The sequence below is a fragment of the Anomaloglossus baeobatrachus genome, chromosome 7, assembly GCF_048569485.1.
Source record: "Anomaloglossus baeobatrachus isolate aAnoBae1 chromosome 7, aAnoBae1.hap1, whole genome shotgun sequence".
Lineage (NCBI taxonomy): Eukaryota > Metazoa > Chordata > Amphibia > Anura > Aromobatidae > Anomaloglossus > Anomaloglossus baeobatrachus.
Genome location: NC_134359.1, coordinates 302,340,213 through 302,360,938, shown reverse-complemented (window position 1 = coordinate 302,360,938; position 20,726 = coordinate 302,340,213). Strand labels below are relative to the sequence as shown.

General features: G+C 50.5%; 1 protein-coding gene across 1 annotated transcript; it reads left to right on the top strand.

Annotated features, from left to right (window-relative positions):
* Positions 1-738: 738 nt before the first annotated feature.
* Positions 739-19,089, top strand: PRSS8 (serine protease 8). The gene is made up of 6 exons (XM_075318637.1): positions 739-1,046; positions 9,118-9,141; positions 16,962-17,106; positions 17,330-17,601; positions 17,684-17,850; positions 18,019-19,089. The coding sequence occupies exons 1-6, from the start codon at positions 1,001-1,003 to the stop codon at positions 18,343-18,345; spliced, it is 981 nt and encodes a 326-aa protein (XP_075174752.1). The 5' UTR covers positions 739-1,000; the 3' UTR covers positions 18,346-19,089.
* Positions 19,090-20,726: the final 1,637 nt, after the last annotated feature.

Genomic DNA, 20,726 nt, shown 5'->3' with positions numbered 1-20,726 from the left:
GTGTACTGCTCCTTACCCCGCACACCGCTACCTACCCTGTGTACTGCTCCTTACCCTGCGCACCGCTACCTACCCTGTGTACTGCTCCTTACCCCGCACACCGCTACCTACCCTGTGTACTGCTCCTTACCCCGCACACCGCTACCTACCCTGTGTACTGCTCCTTACCCTGCGCACCGCTACCTACCCTGTGTACTGCTCCTTACCCTGCGCACCGCTACCTACCCTGTGTACTGCTCCTTACCCTGCGCACCGCTACCTACCCTGTGTACTGCTCCTTACCCCACACACCGCTACCTTACCTGCTGTAATCCTGGCTCCTCTCCTGATTAGCGGGTCTGCCGTACATTCGAGTGTGCATTACGCACAATGATGTCACTGCACCAAGGCGACTAATCAGAAGCGGAGCCATGGCTGCCAGGAGGGGGTCACAGGGTCCCGTCCCGCGGCCATTGGGCAACTGATCAGGGTTATAATAATCGATTTGCTTATCTGTAGTAACAGCGGTCATGATCGTTCTCATCCAACTTTAAAAAAAAAAAAAATGGATGTAACTAAGAAACATCTGAATAGAACCTCTCCATCACTGGTATCGTTCTCACCCTCAGAGCTGACAATCCATCCACATTGTGCACATAGGGGAAAGCCTTCCCAGGCAGTAGGCTGAGACACAGGGTGGGGGCAGGGAGCGGGGAGGAGCGCAGCTCAGGAACAGGTTGTTCAGCTTCTCAGGTGAAACTGCAGCCGTACACCTGTCCACATTCCGGAGAGGACGGAGCCGACATCAGGACCTCCGCGCCTGGATGCTCCGCCATCACCTGCGCTGACCCCGGACATTGACCCTCGGGTATAGGATTCCCAATCACTCAGCCGTGGCCCCCGGATTTATGTCACCTCTGGGCCCCCTCCCTGTATAAGGACTCGCGTCACCTGGGGCAGGGTCTGGACCTGGACGGTGAGGGCCAATCTTGGGATATATCCGGACCCCCGTGTGCTGAGGATGGAGCGTGGTGTCGCCATCCAGCGAGTGATATTACTGCTCGGAGGTAAGTGCCGCACACGTTACACCGAAAAGACCGTATATATATATATATATATATATATATATATATATATATATATATATAATTATATTATTATTATAGTGCCATCAATTTACATGTGACAGGGGTGTACATAATAGGGACAAGTACAATAATCATAAACCATACAAGACACAGCCAGGTCCCTGCCCGCGAGGGTCACAGTCTACAGGGGATAGGTGAGGATACAGTAATGGAAGAGGATGGAGAAGAGATTAGAGGACGGAGCAGCGGGAAGTTGTTGTTTATGGCGAGAAATCAAAAACGTCTGCAAAGTATTAAATAGCTAAAGAAAAAACTGTCCCGGGTTAATAATACATCGACCTTGAACTCCACTGACGACGGAGCCACATATATTACATTACTGATCCTGAGTTACCTCCTGTATTATACTCCAGAGCTGCACTCACTATTCTGCTGGTGCAGTCACTGTGTACATACATTACATTACTGATCCTGAGTTACCTCCTGTATTATACTCCAGAGCTGCACTCACTATTCTGCTGGTGCAGTCACTGTGTACATACATTACTGATCCTGAGTTACCTCCTGTATTATACTCCAGAGCTGCACTCACTATTCTGCTGGTGCAGTCACTGTGTACATACATTACATTACTGATCCTGAGTTACCTCCTGTATTATAAACCAGAGCTGCACTCACTTTTCTGCTGGTGCAGTCACTGTGTACATACATTACTGATCCTGAGTTACCTCCTGTATTATACTCCAGAGCTGCACTCACTATTCTGCTGGTGCAGTCACTGTGTACATACATTACTGATCCTGAGTTACCTCCTGTATTATAAACCAGAGCTGCACTCACTATTCTGCTGGTGCAGTCACTGTGCACATGCATTACATTACTGATCCTGAGTTACCTCCTGTATTATACTCCAGAGCTGCACTCACTATTCTGCTGGTGCAGTCACTGTGTACATACATTACATTACTGATCCTGAGTTACCTCCTGTATTATACTCCAGAGCTGCACTCACTATTCTGCTGGTGCAGTCACTGTGTACATACATTACATTACTGATCCTGAGTTACCTCCTGTATTATACTCCAGAGCTGCACTCAGTATTTTGCTGGTGCAGTCACTGTGTACATACATTACATTACTGATCCTGAGTTACCTCCTGTATTATACTCCAGAGCTGCACTCACTATTCTGCTGGTGCAGTCACTGTGTACATACATTACTGACCCTGAGTTACCTCCTGTATTATACTCCAGAGCTGCACTCACTATTCTGCTGGTGCAGTCACTGTGCACATACATTACTGATCCTGAGTTACCTCCTGTATTATAAACCAGAGCTGCACTCACTATTCTGCTGGTGCAGTCACTGTGCACATGCATTACATTACTGATCCTGAGTTACCTCCTGTATTATACTCCAGAGCTGCACTCACTATTCTGCTGGTGCAGTCACTGTGTACATACATTACTGACCCTGAGTTACCTCCTGTATTATACTCCAGAGCTGCACTCACTATTCTGCTGGTGCAGTCACTGTGTACATACATTACATTACTGATCCTGAGTTACCTCCTGTATTATACCGCAGAGCTGCACTCACTATTCTGCTGGTGCAGTCACTGTGTACATACATTACATTACAGATCCTGAGTTACCTCCTGTATTATACTCCAGAGCTGCACTCACTATTCTGCTGGTGCAGTCACTGTGTACATACATTACTGACCCTGAGTTACCTCCTGTATTATACTCCAGAGCTGCACTCACTATTCTGCTGGTGCAGTCACTGTGTACATACATTACTGACCCTGAGTTACCTCCTGTATTATACTCCAGAGCTGCACTCACTATTCTGCTGGTGCAGTCACTGTGTACATACATTACATTACTGACCCTGAGTTACCTCCTGTATTATACCCCAGAGCTGCACTCACTATTCTGCTGGTGCAGTCACTGTGCACACACATTACATTACTGACCCTGAGTTACCTCCTGTATTATACCCCAGAGCTGCACTCACTATTCTGCTGGTGCAGTCACTGTGTACATACATTACATTACTGATCCTGAGTTACCTCCTGTATTATACCCCAGAGCTGCACTCACTATTCTGCTGGTGCAGTCACTGTGTACATACATTACATTACTGATCCTGAGTTACCTCCTGTATTATACTCCAGAGCTGCACTCACTATTCTGCTGGTGCAGTCACTGTGTACATACATTACTGACCCTGAGTTACCTCCTGTATTATACCCCAGAGCTGCACTCACTATTCTGCTGCTGCAGTCACTGTGTACATACATTATATTACTGACTGCACCAGCAGAATAGTGAGTGCAGCTCTGGAGTATAATACAGGAGGTAACTCAGGATACACAGTGACTGCACCAGCAGAATAGTGAGTGCAGCTCTGGAGTATAAGGGTATGTGCGTCTTTATTGCATTTTTTTAATGCGTTTTTGAGTACAGTTTTATCACAAAACTGCATGAAAATCTTTTTGCCAGCAGAGTTAATGAGATTCTTGGTGTTTTGTGCACATCTCTTCTTTTTTCTTTTTTTTTTTTTTTTTCCCCCTTGTAGAGTTGGTGCAAAAATATGCAGCGTGTCAATTCTTTCAGCGTTTTTCCACCCCAGAATGCATGAAAAATGCATTGGAAAATATGCAACAAACACAGTTTTACCTGCCAGCAGCTGCAAAAATTGTGCAGAAATGTCTGCAATATCAAAAAGCAAATGAGAGGCTAAAAAATAACTGTTAATAAAAGTGTGTAAAAGACCCAGTACGTAGGCCAATGTAACCATAAGCATCCCCGACTGCTATCAGGATATAAGGCGTAGGCCACGCCACACGAGAGAGGGCCCCGCAGGGATGCCACAAATATAACAAACAAACAAAAATATATACAGATTGTGTTTCCACGTGTTATCCGGACAGCGGTCCTATATACAGTGTGTCCACCCATATTGTGTATACACCGCACCTATATACAGTGTGTCCACCCATATCCTGTATACACCACACCTATATACAGTGTGTCCACCCATATCCTGTATACACCGCACCTATATACAGCGTGTCCACCCATATCCTGTATACACCGCACCTTTATACAGTGTGTCCCCCCATATCCTGTATACACCGCACCTATATACAGTGCGTCCACCCATATCCTCTATACACCGCTCCTATATACAGTGTGTCCACCCATATCCTCTATACACCACACCTATATACAGTGTGTCCACCCATATCCTGTATACACAGCACCTTTATACAGTGTGTCCACCCATATCCTGTATACACCGCACCTATATACAGCGTGTCCACCCATATTCTGTATACACCACACCTATATACAGTGTGTCCCCCCATATCCTGTATACACCGCACCTATATACAGTGTGTCCACCCGTATCCTGTATACACCGCACCTATATACAGTGTGTCCACCCATATCCTGTATACACTGCACCTTTATACAGTGTGTCCACCCATATCCTGTATACACCGCACCTATATACAGTATGTCCCCCCATATCCTGTATACACCACACCTATATACAGTGTGTCCACCCATATCCTGTATACACCACACCTATATACAGTGTGTCCACCCATATCCTGTATACACCGCACCTTTATACAGTGTGTCCACCCATATCCTGTATACACCGCACCTTTATACAGTGTGTCCCCCCATATCCTGTATACACCGCACCTATATACAGTGCGTCCACCCATATCCTCTATACACCGCTCCTATATACAGTGTGTCCACCCATATCCTGTATACACCGCACCTATATACAGCGTGTCCACCCATATCCTGTATACACCGCACCTATATACAGTGTGTCCACCCATATCCTGTATACACCGCACCTCTATACAGTGTGTCCACCCATATCCTCTATACACCACACCTATATACAGTGTGTCCACCCATATCCTGTATACACCGCACCTTTATACAGTGTGTCCCCCCATATCCTGTATACACCGCACCTATATACAGTGTGTCCACCCGTATCCTGTATACACCGCACCTATATACAGTGTGTCCACCCATATCCTGTATACACTGCACCTTTATACAGTGTGTCCACCCATATCCTGTATACACCGCACCTATATACAGTATGTCCCCCCATATCCTGTATACACCGCACCTATATACAGTGCGTCCACCCATATCCTCTATACACCGCTCCTATATACAGTGTGTCCACCCATATCCTGTATACACCGCACCTATATACAGTGTGTCCGCCCGTATCCTGTATACACCGCACCTCTATACAGCGTGCCCACCCATATCCTGTATACACCGCACCTATATACAGCGTGTCCACCCAAATCCTGTCTACACTGCACCTATATACAGTGTGTCCGCCCGTATCCTGTATACACCGCACCTCTATACAGCGTGCCCACCCATATCCTGTATACACCGCACCTATATACAGTGTGTCCCCCCATATCCTGTCCACTGCCATTAACTTGAGAACAGCGGCAGCTAGAGGCATAGAAGTGGTGTCTAGGTATAGTAAAGTAGCCATGCGCTACACAATGAAACCACCTATAGCGCCACCTTGTGGACAAGAATGGAGTTAGGATTTTTATCTCGAAACCGGAACGAGATAGAGAAAAAAAGTGAATTACAAAGTTGTAGGGCCTCATCAATTCAGTATGATTGGACACACTGTACATGACAAACTTAGTAGAAAAACACAAAATATATAAATATTATAGATTATTGACAGCGGTCAACAGTTCAATTGTACATAAAGCATTGATAGTAGAGTTGATATAGAAAAGATTGGAGTGGTGTCACCAATTAGGTGGTCCGCCGGGTAAATCAGTTTCTCTCTCCTAGGAGTCCTAGAGTTGCCATGGCGTCACTAACCCTAGTCCTGATGGTGGATATCCTCGACTGTTACCCCGCACGTCCGCCCTAACAAGGGCAGACCACAACTAGCTATAATGTAAACCTCTGTACTATCCCTAATAGCACCCCGACGCGTTTCATCGATATAGACACATCAGGGGATATCGTCCAACAGAGGGACAGAGGTCTTGCATCCCAGCTCACAATCTAAGGATATACAGTAATGTATTTTATTAAAAGTTATGTTTTAGCCTCTTATTTGCTTTTTGATATTTATATCATAAGTGGCATTGAACACATTTGCTGTTTTCTAGAAATTTCTGCAACCAAAAACTCAATGTGCACACATAGCGTAATACAGAAGGTAACTCTGAATTGGTAATCTAATGTGTGTAGCCAGTGAATCCACAAGCAGAATAGTGAGTGCAGCTCTGGAATATAACACAGGATGTGGGTGGCTGTGGGGGAGGGGAACATCATACTCTTTGGGGGTCTACAAGGATTAGTATACTCAAAAAAGGTGGTAGAAGCGGGTTTCTGATGGTCATCCTACTTGGAGGCTTGTGGGGGGTCATCATACTGTGTGTGGGGGAATGTACTGTGGGGACATCATACTGTGTGTGGGGGAATGTACTGTGGGGTCATCATACTGTGTGGGGGGGAATGTACTGGGGGACATCATTGTGTGTGTGGAGGGAATGTACTGTGAGGATATCATACTGTGTGTGGGGGGAATGTACTGTGAGGACATTATACTGTGTGTGGGGGGAATGTACTGTGAGGACATCATACTGTGTGTGTGGGGGGAATGTACTGTTAGGACATCATACTGTCTGTGTGGGGGGAATGTACTGTGAGGACATCATACTGTGTGTGTGGGGGGAATGTACTGTGAGGACATTATACTGTGTGTGGGGGGAATGTACTGTGGGGACATCATACTGTGTGTGGGGGGAATGTACTGTGGGGACATCATACTGTGTGTGGGGGGAATGTACTGTGAGGACATCATACTGTGTGTGGGGGAATGTACTGTGAGGACGTCATACTGTGTGTGGGGGAATGTACTGTGGGGACATTATACTGTGTGTGGGGGGGAATGTACTGTGGGGACATCATACTGTGTGTGGGGGGAATGTACTGTGGGGACATCATACTGTGTGTGGGGGGGAATGTACTGTGGGGACATCATACTGTGTGTGGGGGGAATGTACTGTGGGGACATCATACTGTGTGTGGGCGGAATGTACTGTGGGGACATTATACTGTGTGTGGGCGGAATGTACTGTGGGGACATTATACTGTGTGTGGGGGGAATGTACTGTGGGGACATCATACTGTGTGTGGGGAGAATGTACTGTGAGGACATTATACTGTGTGTGGGGGGAATGTACTGTGAGGACATTATACTGTGTGTGGGGGGAATGTACTGTGAGGACATTATACTGTGTGTGGGGGGAATGTACTGTGAGGACATTATACTGTGTGTGGGGGAATGTACTGTGGGGACATTATACTGTGTGTGGGGGGGAATGTACTGTGAGGACATCACACTGTGTGTGGGGGGAATGTACTGTGGGGACATTATACTGTGTGTGGGGAGAATGTACTGTGAGGACATCATACTGTGTGTGGGGAGAATGTACTGTGAGGACATCATACTGTGTGTGGGGAGAATGTACTGTGAGGACATTATACTGTGTGTGGGGGGAATGTACTGTGAGGACATTATACTGTGTGTGGGGGAATGTACTGTGAGGACATCATACTGTGTGTGGGGAGAATGTACTGTGAGGACATTATACTGTGTGTGGGGGGAATGTACTGTGAGGACATTATACTGTGTGTGGGGGGAATGTACTGTGAGGACATTATACTGTGTGTGGGGGGAATGTACTGTGAGGACATTATACTGTGTGTGGGGAGAATGTACTGTGAGGACATCATACTGTGTGTGGGGGGGAATGTACTGTGAGGACATCATACTGTGTGTGGGGGGGAATGTACTGTGAGGACATCATACTGTGTGTGGGGGGGAATGTACTGTGAGGACATCATACTGTCTGTGGGGGGAATGTACTGTGAGGACATCATACTGTGTGTGGGAGGAATGTACTGTGGGGACATCATACTGTGTGTGGGGGAATGTACTGTGGGGACATCATACTGTGTGTGGGGGGAATGTACTGTGGGGACATCATACTGTGTGTGGGGGAATGTACTGTGGGGACATCACACTGTGTGTGGGGGGGAATGTACTGTGGGGACATCATGCTGTATGTGCAAATTGTGTGTGGGGGTGATTTGAGAGTCATGGTATATACTGTGTGTGTAGCATTTTGGGGGTTATTTTAAGGTGGCCATGAAAGGGGTATTGTAATAGGCACTAATAAGAGCACTAAGGGTTACCGGATAAATCCTTGTGACACTGATGAGGTTTGTTCTGGCGAAACGTCCAGATAACGAATTAGTTGTGAGTGCACAGCAGTCGTCCTTCAAGGAGAAAAGCTCACACTCCTCCCTGTAGTTACACCAGCCAGTCAGGGGCACAGAGGGGGCACCACTGAGTCCAGATTGTGTCAGAGCAGTGCTCCGTATCGCCGCCATTACGGCTCCCTCAGGGGTTGTCTCCCATGTTTCCTAGCTTCCTGCAGGGCTGATCTTCCACACAGGGGCAGATGTTTCCCATCTGCCCATATGGTCTAGTTGTGGTTCAGAGGATTTACAGGGGGGAGCGGTGACAATACAGTTGCCGCACAATGGAAAGCTGCAGATGATGGGACCTTTACATCCGCCCTCCTGACTCTGGGCGGCCGTGGACAATGGCTGCTCTGTGAGGATTTGGCAGCGGCTGCCGCATGTTCTTCATCAGGACGGGCTGGTGTTCAGTAATGATCAGTTCACGAGGACGTTGTGCCTGTCGTGTCCTCCGAGCGTTTCGCCGCCTCATGATCACATGACACTGCTGCGGATCACACCAACCGCAGCCAACATGTCCTCCTCCACACTGGTCGCCACCTAGACCGTCATTCACGTATCATTGAGACAGAATTGCCGCTGAGTGATGTGCGTAACATAGAACAGCGGCCATATTGATTGCAGGTGCGTTTTTTCTTTGGGATTCTTTGTTGTGACCATTTCTCTCTTTTCTCTTTCAGCCGTGAACTTGGCGCTCGGACAAGGTACGTAAATGAGACGAAGACGTGTGATGCCCGAGATGACCATAAATAAGGGAATATGAGGGTCCTCTGGGGGCTCGGGGCGATACAGAAGGAGTGACTTATCACGGCTGCTGCAGAACATCTTTTATTAAACAGAAGTTTGGGGTCTTGTATAACGAAACGTTCTGCAACTTTGTTTCAAGTTTGCAATTTAGGACCCCTGCTCTGAGTAATGGGAACATTCATGATCACCGTGATTCCCCGAAAATATAACAGGGTCTTATATCATTTCTGTGAGGCAAATCCCGGGATATGAAGATGAATTATGACTCCAGTCATAATCCCTCATCACTCCCTGGCAGTGCCCCCTCCCTTCTTGTTCTCAGTGTTCCACTTACACCTCCATGGCCATGTCCTGTGATATGGAAATTAGGTGGCTTGGGGACAATGGACACAGGATGACTCCCTGCCGTGACCCTGTAGTGGGGGCTGCTAGCTAATTAGCAAGGCTATGGAACTAGCCAGACAGAACGACTCCAGTAAAAAATGGTTCATATCTCGCAAGCCATATTTCCGATAAATATGGCAACCATAAAAATGGTGTCTCCGCATGCGGACGATGCTGGCACACCCTTTTTATGGGAGCAGGACATTGGGAAATGCCCCAGGCGTGATATCAGCCAATGGGGAACTGGCAGACAGGTCATGAGTCCCCTCGTTCTGTGGCTAAATTCATAACTATCACAATGAGAGCATTGGCGTCCGCCTACGACGCTCCCAGGCAAAGTTATGGCCCATATTCCATGTTGTGGATTGTCCATAACTCCAGCCAGGGGTGGAGCAGTGCTCCCTCTGAGGTCACTAAGGTAGGAGGGGACCTGGATTTGCCCAGGTTGATAACCCTACTTCGGCCATTTTCCAAGGTTCTTTCGCTGGGGGTCACGTGCAGGAAACATCTGTGGGAGTTCCTAGAAACCTGGTCTACAGCGCCCCCCTGTGGCCAGACGCACAAGGTAACTGATTGAATTGCATACCTGTTTGTAAACCATGCTTTATCTGTAACTGTACTCTGACATATGTATATTCTGTAGATTCCCTATTGTATATATTGTAGTTTCTAGTGTGCTTTAGGCTGATTAAATTATATAATTAATCTTGGGCTGTTCTGTTATCTCGATCTTGAATCCCACGTCTGTGTGTTCGGCTAATAGTTACCGTGAAGCGGTTGGTGGCAGCGAGTTGTGCCAAGGATTATTGTGGGGAGGCCAGTGAGATTCGGGGAGATTTTATATATTCCGCCCGCGGAGGTCGGGGGAATATATACCCTACTCTCACCGGGGACCCTTCAATAATCGGCATAAGTAGTATAGCGGCCTCCTTGCTTATTGTCGGGCAATTCCATAATTGGCCTGACTATAAGAGGGGCGCTAGAGAGCGCGTCACGTGCTCTGTCTGTCGGTCGGGAGGTATAAAGGAGGGGTGACCCCCACTTGTTACCCCCCGATTGTGACGTACTGGTAGCCAGCGCGGGGGATTTCTGAGTGACCCCCCCGGTGGTTCGTGTCAATTTCTTTTATCCGAAAGACGCTCTAGGCCTTATTGTCAGGAGATTTTATTTATTTATTTTTTTTTTTTGCACGAACAACAATCCATTTCTTCAAATTTAATCATTTATGTACACACACTGCACATGTAGAGGCGCACACTGCAGATGTAGAGGCGCACACTGCAGATGTAGAGGCGCACACTGCACATGTTGAGGCGCACACTGCACATGTTGAGGCGCACACTGCACATGTTGAGGCGCACACTGCACATGTAGAGGCGCACACTGCACATGTAGAGGCGCACACTGCACATGTAGAGGCGCACACTGCACATGTAGAGGCGCACACTGCACATGTAGAGGCGCACCCTGCACATGTAGAGGAGCACACTGCACATGTAGATGCGCACACTGCACATGTAGATGCGCACCCTGCACATGTAGATGCGCACCCTGCACATGTAGATGCGCACCCTGCACATGTAGATGCGCACACTGCACATGTAGAGGCGCACACTGCACATGTAGAGGCGCACACTGCACATGTAGAGGCGCACACTGCACATGTAGAGGCGCACACTGCACATGTACACTGGAGATGAACATTAGAGAACAATGAATGATCACTTGCTTTTCTCAGAAATAATTTAATCTCCATTGATGAACCTTTTGCAGGTTTTTTGTGAGGGGTGCACCATGCCACTAGAGCAGGGTAAGGGGTGCACCGTGCCACTAGAGCAGGGTAAGGGGTGCACCGTGCCACTAGAGCAGGGTAAGGGGCGCACCGTGCCACTAGAGCAGGGTAAGGGGTGCACCGTGCCACTAGAGCAGGGTAAGGGGTGCACCGTGCCACTAGAGCAGGGTAAGGGGTGCACCGTGCCACTAGAGCAGGGTAAGGGGTGCACCGTGCCACTAGAGCAGGGTAAGGGGCGCACCGTGCCACTAGAGCAGGGTAAGGGGCGCACCGTGCCACTAGAGCAGGGTAAGGGGCGCACCGTGCCACTAGAGCAGGGTAAGGGGCGCACCGTGCCACTAGAGCAGGGTAAGGGGCGCACCGTGCCACTAGAGCAGGGTAAGGGGCGCACCGTGCCACTAGAGCAGGGTAAGGGGCGCACCGTGCCACTAGAGCAGGGTAAGGGGCGCACCGTGCCACTAGAGCAGGGTAAGGGGCGCACCGTGCCACTAGAGCAGGGTAAGGGGCGCACCGTGCCACTAGAGCAGGGTAAGGGGCGCACCGTGCCACTAGAGCAGGGTAAGGGGCGCACCGTGCCACTAGAGCAGGGTAAGGTTCGCACCGTGCCACTAGAGCAGGGTAAGGGGCGCACCGTGCCACTAGAGCAGGGTAAGGGGCGCACCGTGCCACTAGAGCAGGGTAAGGGGCGCACCGTGCCACTAGAGCAGGGTAAGGGGTGCACCGTGCCACTAGAGCAGGGTAAGGGGCGCACCGTGCCACTAGAGCAGGGTAAGGGGCGCACCGTGCCACTAGAGCAGGGTAAGGGGCGCACCGTGCCACTAGAGCAGGGTAAGGGGCGCACCGTGCCACTAGAGCAGGGTAAGGGGCGCACCGTGCCACTAGAGCAGGGTAAGGGGCGCACCGTGCCACTAGAGCAGGGTAAGGGGCGCACCGTGCCACTAGAGCAGGGTAAGGGGCGCACCGTGCCACTAGAGCAGGGTAAGGGGCGCACCGTGCCACTAGAGCAGGGTAAGGGGCGCACCGTGCCACTAGAGCAGGGTAAGGGGCGCACCGTGCCACTAGAGCAGGGTAAGGGGCGCACCGTGCCACTAGAGCAGGGTAAGGGGCGCACCGTGCCACTAGAGCAGGGTAAGGGGCGCACCGTGCCACTAGAGCAGGGTAAGGGGCGCACCGTGCCACTAGAGCAGGGTAAGGGGCGCACCGTGCCACTAGAGCAGGGTAAGGGGCGCACCGTGCCACTAGAGCAGGGTAAGGGGCGCACCGTGCCACTAGAGCAGGGTAAGGGGCGCACCGTGCCACTAGAGCAGGGTAAGGGGCGCACCGTGCCACTAGAGCAGGGTAAGGGGCGCACCGTGCCACTAGAGCAGGGTAAGGGGCGCACCGTGCCACTAGAGCAGGGTAAGGGGCGCACCGTGCCACTAGAGCAGGGTAAGGGGCGCACCGTGCCACTAGAGCAGGGTAAGGGGCGCACCGTGCCACTAGAGCAGGGTAAGGGGCCCACCGTGCCACTAGAGCAGGGTAAGGGGCCCACCGTGCCACTAGAGCAGGGTAAGGGGCCCACCGTGCCACTAGAGCAGGGTAAGGGGCCCACCGTGCCACTAGAGCAGGGTAAGGGGCCCACCGTGCCACTAGAGCAGGGTAAGGGGCCCACCGTGCCACTAGAGCAGGGTAAGGGGCCCACCGTGCCACTAGAGCAGGGTAAGGGGCCCACCGTGCCACTAGAGCAGGGTAAGGGGCCCACCGTGCCACTAGAGCAGGGTAAGGGGCCCACCGTGCCACTAGAGCAGGGTAAGGGGCCCACCGTGCCACTAGAGCAGGGTAAGGGGCCCACCGTGCCACTAGAGCAGGGTAAGGGGCCCACCGTGCCACTAGAGCAGGGTAAGGGGCCCACCGTGCCACTAGAGCAGGGTAAGGGGCCCACCGTGCCACTAGAGCAGGGTAAGGGGCGCACCGTGCCACTAGAGCAGGGTAAGGGGCGCACCGTGCCACTAGAGCAGGGTAAGGGGCGCACCGTGACACTAGAGCAGGGTAAGGGGCGCACCGTGACACTAGAGCAGGGTAAGGGGCGCACCGTGCCACTAGAGCAGGGTAAGGGGCCCACCGTGCCACTAGAGCAGGGTAAGGGGCCCACCGTGCCACTAGAGCAGGGTAAGGGGCCCACCGTGCCACTAGAGCAGGGTAAGGGGCCCACCGTGCCACTAGAGCAGGGTAAGGGGCCCACCGTGCCACTAGAGCAGGGTAAGGGGCCCACCGTGCCACTAGAGCAGGGTAAGGGGCCCACCGTGCCACTAGAGCAGGGTAAGGGGCCCACCGTGCCACTAGAGCAGGGTAAGGGGCCCACCGTGCCACTAGAGCAGGGTAAGGGGCCCACCGTGCCACTAGAGCAGGGTAAGGGGCCCACCGTGCCACTAGAGCAGGGTAAGGGGCCCACCGTGCCACTAGAGCAGGGTAAGGGGCGCACCGTGCCACTAGAGCAGGGTAAGGGGCGCACCGTGCCACTAGAGCAGGGTAAGGGGCGCACCGTGCCACTAGAGCAGGGTAAGGGGCGCACCGTGCCACTAGAGCAGGGTAAGGGGCGCACCGTGCCACTAGAGCAGGGTAAGGGGCGCACCGTGCCACTAGAGCAGGGTAAGGGGCGCACCGTGCCACGAGAGCAGGGTAAGGGGCGCACCGTGCCACGAGAGCAGGGTAAGGGGCGCACCGTGTCACTAGAGCAGGGTAAGGGGCGCACCGTGCCACTAGAGCAGGGTAAGGGGCCCACCGTGCCACTAGAGCAGGGTAAGGGGCCCACCGTGCCACTAGAGCAGGGTAAGGGGCCCACCGTGCCACTAGAGCAGGGTAAGGGGCCCACCGTGCCACTAGAGCAGGGTAAGGGGCCCACCGTGCCACTAGAGCAGGGTAAGGGGCCCACCGTGCCACTAGAGCAGGGTAAGGGGCGCACCGTGCCACTAGAGCAGGGTAAGGGGCGCACCGTGCCACTAGAGCAGGGTAAGGGGCGCACTGTGCCACTAGAGCAGGGTTTTACAGGTCAAAGTTTATCAGCATAAAACCTTTATTTTGCCCAAAACGTGATGCTGATAGTTAGAGAGCAGCAATGACTGTAGAGAGATGATCAGTAAATGTTCTGCGGGTGACAACAGTCACAATTAGTAGGACGTGCACCGGCCGTCGCTGTGAATGACTTCAGCACATCTGCGGCCACAGGACAGCACTAGTCTCTCACACTGCTCTGGGGGGATTTTGGCCCACTTTTCTTCCAGTGTCTTCCACAGTTCTTTGACTGTTGTGGTTTCTTGGCCATAACTTTGTCACCAAGGATTTTCCAGAGGTTTTCTATCGGGTTTAGATCAGGACTGTGGCCATTTCATGGTTTAAAGGAGCTGCTTTGCCCATTGTGCTGTGTGACAGGGGGCATTGTGATGCATGGAAATTGCTGCTGATTGAGTGATGAACACAAGTAAGCAGCCTCGTGTTGTGAAGAAGGTTCTGATCCACACTTGCATTCACTCTGCCATGTACCTGTATGAGAGGTCCAACTCCTGCTGCAGAAAACATTCCTCAAACCATGACCCTTCCTCCACCGCCTGTCACTGACTTCTTAACACACTTTGGGTTCAGTCTTTCCCCAGTTTGTTGATGAACATAATGTTTCCCATCAGACCCAAATAAATCACACTTGCTTTCATCAGTAAAATGACCTGTGGCCACTTCTCCTCTGTCCACCAACATGCTCCTCACCAAAGGTGAGTCCAGCCTTGTGATTCTTTCTGCTAATGAGAGGTTTGATCACTGTATAGTCGGCTTTCAGTCCAAATGCTCTTACACGCCGTGACACTGTATGACGAGACAGATCCTTACCCTGTTCAGTGCTGAACTGCCGGCAATTTCAGCTGCAGTGATGAAACTATTACCCATGGAGAGTGTCCACATTATCCTGTCCTCTCTGGCATTTGTCTTTCGAGGGCGACTTGAAAGAGTTTATGGTGTTGTAAGGATGCAGTATTCGCAATATCACAGACTTGGAACGACAAACTTCTCTTGCTATGGCTGATAGGGTGACCCCTTTGGCCTTCATCTGGACATTTCGCTGCCGAAGGGTTTCAGTCACTTTGGAATGGCAAAGTCAGTGCAGACTAGAAAGTTAGGAGCCAGTTACATAGGGTTTGTCAGATAATGAAGGGAATTGCCACCAGGTGCAGATTAACACCAATAACTTGCAGGGGTCTGACAGTGTTCTCTAATTATGATCCGTCTCTTACATTTATCTCACTTACATTTTTATTATTTGCTTTTCAATAAATTCAATTTATAAATTAAGCGGAAAATCCTGCGAGATTCCTCATGTTAGGATATAATCACAGAGGACGACACAAGGAGCGCAACATTTAGGAAACTGTGTTCTCTAATTTTGAGCTCCAGTGTTTATGTATATACCCACACACACTGCACATACACATTTGTATATATACACTTAGGGTTACTTTACACACTGCAACATCGCTAGCGATGTCGAGCGCGATAGTACCCGCCCCCGTCGCACATGCGATATGCGGTGATAGCTGCGTTAGTGAACATTATCGCTATGGCAGCTTCACACGCTCATACCTGGTCGGCGACGTCACAGTGACTGCCGAACAATCCCTCCTTCAAGGGGGAGGTGCGTTCGGTGTCACCGCGACGTCACTAAGCGGCTGGCCAATAGAAGCAGAGGGTTGGAGATGAGCGGGACATAACATCCCGCCCACTTCCTTCCTTCCGCAGTGCCGGTGGACGCAGGTAAGGAGATGTTTGTCGTTCCTGCGGCTTCACACACAGCGATGTGTGGTGCTGCAGGAACGACAAACAACATCGCACCAGCAGCAGCAACGACATTATGGAATGGAGCGACGTGTCACCGATCAACGATTTTTCACGTTTTTGCGATCAGTGATCGTCGCTCCTAGGGTTTACACGCTGCGATGTTGGTAACGGCGCCGGATGTGCGTCATTAACGACGTTACCCCGACGATATATCGTTACCGATGTCGCAACGTGTAAAGCTCGCCTTACACTGCACATCTGGTATACACGAGCCTGCCTCCTCCTCAGTTTCTCTAGATTCCCCCCATTAAAGGATCTTTCATAACATCATGGTCACATAACCTTGATGTCCCCAAAGCAGTATTGGAATGGAAACACTTGGGGGCCCTATGCAAGTGCCCAGTGAGGCCCCCCCCCCCTTACGTTGGTCCTGACTGTAACGAGGGCTTATTTTTGGAGTAGGACGTACATTTCAAGCATACTCCAAAAATCTTGTAAAATCAGGTTAGGGCTTATTTTCATGGTGTGTCTTATTCTTGGAGAAACCGTCTTGCAGATTTGTCAGTGTAGAAAGTCTAGATAATCCTCTGTGTGAGCTAAGAAGCAAAAATCAATTTTCTATGCTGATTGCTATTAGTTTGGAGGCCAACTGCTTTGCAGATAGAGGTGTATTAAGGGTGGAATCCTATTCCATCGGGGCATCCGCCATAGACTGCACTTTATGACTTTGCGGTCAGTGAGGGACTTCCATCGGCCTGGTGTTGTATATGAGCATTAAACAGAATTTCATCTTCCTTGCAGTGGCTAATCGCATTGTCGGAGGAGAGGATGGAAACATTCAGCAATGGCCGTTCCTGGTCAGCCTGCGGTATCAGCATGAGCACGTCTGCGGAGGATCCTTGCTGTCACCTGGCTACATCCTGACCGCGGCACACTGCTTCCCATCGTAAGTCTTCTGTGTACTGTGACTGATATGAGCCGGGGAAGTTATCGGGAGCGCGGATGTTAATGTCCAGAGGCATGTGTACATGACTGGGACAACCCCCCCGACTATTACCAATCCTAAACTTGAGACCGATTATCTGATGACTCGGGTAATGATAGTCATTCCCTGTAGCGGGGCAGTGGACATCCGGCACTGATGCTCCTCTTTTTTTGTGCTCTTTCAGGGGACACCAACCTGATAATTACGAAGTCCTTGTTGGAACAACCTCGCTGTCTGTCACAGACTCCACTGCGGAAATAATCCTGGTGGAGGCCTTCACTAAGAACCCCGCGTACACTGAGGGTACTTATTCCTGGGATATTGCTGTGGTCAAACTAAAGAGTCCGGCAACTCTGAGTGCTGTTGTCCAGCCCATCCGCCTGCCCGCTGCCAACGTCCAGTTCCCGGCTGGTATGTCGTGCAAGGTCATGGGCTGGGGCCACATTAGACAATCTGGTGAGTACGGTGACGTTATTGCTGCACCCCTCTTATAATGTACGGTTCAGGTTATTGAGGATGATGTGTATTGTCTTTGCAGTTCCTCTTCCAAACCCTCAGAATCTTCAGGTCGGGCAAGTGAAGATAATCAGTAGAAGGATGTGCAATTGTCTGTATGACATCAACCCCAGCCCCGAGACGCTGTCATCCATACAGCAGGACATGATCTGTGCCGGGACAGTCGATGGATCTGTCGATGCCTGTCAGGTATGTGACCATCAGAGGACAGAAGCTGATGGATTAATGTTGGCTTCTCTCACACTCGCCAGTTATTAATGGTAGCTCTTTTCGATATTGTCATATTCATAGGTCACCTAGGGCTTTCATCTTTTATTACCTGCCCGCGCTCCATCACAATGTCTTTTTTTTTTCCAGGGTGACTCTGGGGGCCCTCTTTGCTGTTACACAAACAATAACTGGTACCAAGCCGGAGTGGTGAGCTGGGGCGATGAGTGTGGAGCGGAAAACCGGCCCGGCGTCTACATTGACACCGTTCCCTACATTGGTTGGATTAACAGCATAGTGCCGGACGCTCAGGTTGACGACTTCACCATTGACCAGACTCCAGATCCCGACATTGAGGGCGGCTGTACTGGAGCAGACGGCGTATTTCATCCTTATAACAGTGTATCGATGGTCCTGGTCACACTGGCCATGCTGCCGGTGTACTGGCTGACTGCCTACTTTCTGACTGAACTGTAGACTTGCTGCCATCATGTAACTTCTATACCTGCCTCCAAATTGATCATGCGTTCCTTTCCTTCTGTTTTATCACCAACCATAATTCTGACAATGCACCTGATGATTGGTGCTGTCCAAGTGGACGCTGTGTAACCAATAACGAAAGCTCTTCCATCGGTTGATGTTGATTGTTCATTTCCTTGTGACGAATCCTTTTTTCTGATACCTTCCACCACTCCAGAGGAGAACATTTTTGACCCTTTTGTTACCATTTTCTTGTCAACATCCTGGAGTGGATATCCAACATCTTGTGGAATATGTTCTGTTACATGTGAGGTTTGCTCCTCAGGGGTGGGGCTGATATCTGGCTTCTCCATGAGAATCTGATTGGAGGTAGGAGATACTGGCACTCATCGGTGTTCCCTCGGTCTTGTAAATGAATCCTAAAGGATGTCGAGATGACGTTGAGCTCCATGGAAGAGGATGACTGGATTCATTATGGGCCATGATGCCAGTCCTGGTCTTCGAGATGAAGGACTTGCTGAACTCAATACTAAATGCTTCCCCCTATGCATATCGTCGGGGTGGGTGACATCACGTCCTCTGCACCCGGTCTGACTTCTTCTCTCATATCTGAGAAGCCATTCACGATAAATTTCTTTGTGAGCGTCTCACAATCTTTTGTAAATTTTCATTTTTTATAATCGTTACTGCTGACAGACAATCTCTCGTCCTGCTGGTAATAAATTATTTCTAAGACACTAATTGGGCTTGTGTAAATTTTCCTGTGGTGGGCACTGAAGATGAAGTACCTCCTCTGCAAATAACACGGGAACAATGGCCGCCCAGATGAAAGCCTTCTCCTGCCATCACCAATATTCAATCTAGCGTTCCACCTAAAGGGGGTAAATAGGTGGTTTCCCTCCTGTAACTTATCACTAGTGATGGGTGAGCGTGCTCGGTACTAGGCCAAGCATCGGGGTGCTTGAGACGCTCAATACTCAATCAAGTATTCTGGTACTCTGGCGCCATGCTTGGGTCCCAGCCTTCACATGTTTTGCGCCTTTTTCTCAGCCACTAAACATGAGGGGATTGCCTGCCAATCATGGTAATGCTATAGCCATGTTGGCTACTGACATTACTGTGATTGGCCGGCCACATAGTGTCATCGGGTCTATATAAGCCCCAGTGACGCCATGCTCACTGTACCTGGAAATGGTGAAGGCAGAGGTTCTTCTGGAGAAGGGACAGCGTATTTATAGCGTTACAGGACCTGCTCGTGCAACATTAAACCAGCAGTCCTTTGCAGGGCTAATTGAAATTATACGAATACCATTCTTATTCTGCATTTACTGTAGGGCAAGCTGCTGGAGTAGGGATAGTGTATTAGAGGCCTGTAGGCAGTGATTGCAGCCTTAGAGATCTTGTATTCTCTAATAATACCGCTCTTAGCTGCATTTAACCCCTTAACGACCGCCGATACGCCTTTTAACGGCGACAAATTAGGGTACTTCTTCCGATCCGCCGCTTTTTAACGGCGGTCGGAAAAAAAGGGTCTAGCGCCCCCCAGAGTCAGAAAATCTCCGGGTCTCATCTGCCGGGGGTAGCTGAGACCCTGGAGATCATGATTCTGGCCGGTTTTTCCGGTCCCCGCTCACCTGATGACCGGTATACACCGTATACCGATGATCAGGTTACAGTAAATGACCGCGCCGGTAAAAAATCATTTATCTCCCATCTGGCATAAACAAACATGTCAGATGGGAGATAAATCTCATCCCCCAGTCCTCTCCGGTCCCCCGGTGTCGCCAAAGTGTCCCCCCCACCCCCCCTTCCTCCCTAAAATCTAACATGGCGCCGCACATACCGGCGCGCACAGCAGCGCGCCGGCCGCATTTCCCCTTTCCTATGGTTTCTGTCACATGTGCTATGACACATACGACAGAAAACTACTCCCCAGGCCCTGCCAGGTCACCCCCTATTCCCACCCCGGTGTTCCCCGGTGTCCCCCGTACCTGTCGGAGCTCCGATCCCCCGCGGCCCCCTCCTCCTTCACAGTGCACGCCGGTCACTGCAGAGCGCGGCTGTCAGCTCCACTTCCTGTGTCTGACTCAGAGACGCTGCTGCTGCTGCTCGCACTCTGCAGCCGTGACCCGGGGAAAGTGGGTGCAAATTCTTTGCACCCACTCTCCTCAAATGGAGGATCTGCACTCCTAGAAAATGGGGGATACGTTCCCTGAACGTGCCCCCCATATTCTAGAAGGTCCAGAATCGCCGCGGGACTTTCACAATGGATTACAGCAGGGACCCGATTTTTTTTTTTTTTTTTCTTTTCAATAAATTGGCCAAAGAGGGAATGTTTTTGGGGAGTGTTTTTTCAAATAAAATTTTTGTTTGTTGTC